Consider the following 1,791-nt stretch of genomic DNA (forward strand, 5'->3'; position numbering starts at 1 on the left):
CCGCCCGCGCTGCAGGGCGCCGTCGGCGACGCGGCGCCCGGCAGCGGGTGCCCTGTCGCGGGGCCGAGCTGGCCGGCCATCGGGCAGTATAGGATGCCCCTGAAGTGGCAGCCGCCCACGTTTAGTGATACAAAGTAACCGACGTCGAAGCGAGCGTCGACCGTGCCCTCCACCGCGAGGCCCGTCAGGTCTTTGACTCCGTGCGCCGCCATCGGCTGCGCAGCAAACGCGACGAGCTCCGGTGGTCGCTCCGGCGGCGGCAACGGCGTCAGCGGCGCGGCCGCCGCCGGCGGGAGCGCCGCCTGCGCCGACGTGGCGGCGGGGGCGAGGGACAGGAGCGGCGCCGCCGCGGCGGCGCTCGCAGGCGCGGCGTCGATTCCAAAAAGGAGGTGTGGCAGCCCGGGGACGGCGACGGGCTGCAGCGCCGGCTCGCTGGCCGTGCCGGCCCCACCGCCGCCGCTGCCGCCGCCGCCAGCGCCAGCGCCAGCAGCTTCCCCAGCTGCAGGGGCGCCCGGCGCCTCAGGCGGCGGGGGTGGCGCGAGGCCCGGGGTGGGTCCCAAAGGGGATACCTGCGTGCCGTCCGCCAACCGGGGCTCCAGCCCGCCCACAGCAACCGGGCCCGTGCGATCCCCTCCACCGCCGCCACTGCCGCTGCCGCCGCCGCCGCCGGCACTGCCGACGCCAATGCCGCCGCCGTCGCCGCCGCCGCCGCCGCCGCCGCCGTTCCCAACAGGAATGCCGAGCGCCAGCACAGTCCCGGCTTCCACCTCGGCCTCGCCATCCGCCCCTGCGTCACTAGTGACCGCAACCGCGAACGCCGCTGCCGCGCCGCCGCCGGCCAGCGGCGTGGCGGCCGCCGAGGCATCTGGGGACTGCGAGGCCGCAGCGAGCGCCGGCGGCTCGCGGCGCGCGCGCTTGGCGGGCGGCGCGTCGCCACGCGCCTGGTCGGCCTGCGGCGGCCCCAGGGCGTCCACTGCTGAGTCGTTCGGCCTGAGGCGGGTGTTGGCACAGGGGCGAATCACAGCAGGGGGACAAATGAGCGCCTGAAGTGAGCGCCTGGGAGCGCGCACAATTGCGCGGCGTCCACGTGTGTGCCAGCTGCTACGCGCTCCAGCAACAGCTCTAACCGCCTCACCTCATCTCCAGCTCTGATGACATCTGCCGCGCATCCTCCTGCTGCTCCTCCTGCTGCGCCGCCGCCGCCGCCGCGCCCGCCGCGCCCGCGCCCGCGGCCCCGCCCTTGCCGCCCTGCTGCGGCGGCGGCGTTGGAGGGTCCGCCAGCGGCTGACCGGCACTGCGGTGGTAGTACACCTGCTCAAAGTGGTGCAGGAACTGGCTGTAGATCTTCCGGACCGTGAAGCTCTTGGAAGTGAAGCTGGGCGGGAAATTGAAGGGGTCGCAGACATCGGTCCACTTGCGGTTGGCGATAACCTGGCAGGCCCAGCGGACCAGGGGGGTAAGGTGGTGGCCGCTTTGGTTGGCGTAGCTCGGGCGCGGCGGCCGGCGGCTGCGCGGCCGGCCGCGGGCGCCGCTGGCTGAGCTGAGGCGGTTGGGGGAAGCGTGTTGCCTCGCTGCTCGGCGACATGCAGAGGCGCCGAAACCCTAGCCCAATGCATGACGGCGACGCGGCCTCCATCACACGGCCCGGCTCAACCTGGGCCCGCGCGGTCGCAGCAGCCGGCCGCTCACCGCTTCGAGGCCACCGTGGCTGGTGACACGCGTGTAGAGTGTGTGCAAGTCGAGCTCCTTGCCGCACACTGCGGCGCGCGGGGTGGGGGGTGAGGGGTGCCA

General features: G+C 74.5%; 1 protein-coding gene across 1 annotated transcript; it reads right to left on the reverse strand.

Annotated features, from left to right (window-relative positions):
• Positions 1–268: 268 nt before the first annotated feature.
• Positions 269–1,616, reverse strand: MNEG_16265 (hypothetical protein; the record flags this gene model as incomplete). The annotated part of the gene is made up of 4 exons (XM_014035265.1): positions 269–302; positions 589–990; positions 1,136–1,431; positions 1,602–1,616. 4 exons carry the CDS (start codon positions 1,614–1,616, stop codon positions 269–271), a joined length of 747 nt encoding a protein of 248 aa, XP_013890719.1.
• Between the last annotated feature and the right edge of the window lie 175 nt (positions 1,617–1,791).

This window comes from Monoraphidium neglectum (genome assembly GCF_000611645.1).
Source record: "Monoraphidium neglectum strain SAG 48.87 unplaced genomic scaffold scaffold06177, whole genome shotgun sequence".
Taxonomy (NCBI): domain Eukaryota; kingdom Viridiplantae; phylum Chlorophyta; class Chlorophyceae; order Sphaeropleales; family Selenastraceae; genus Monoraphidium; species Monoraphidium neglectum.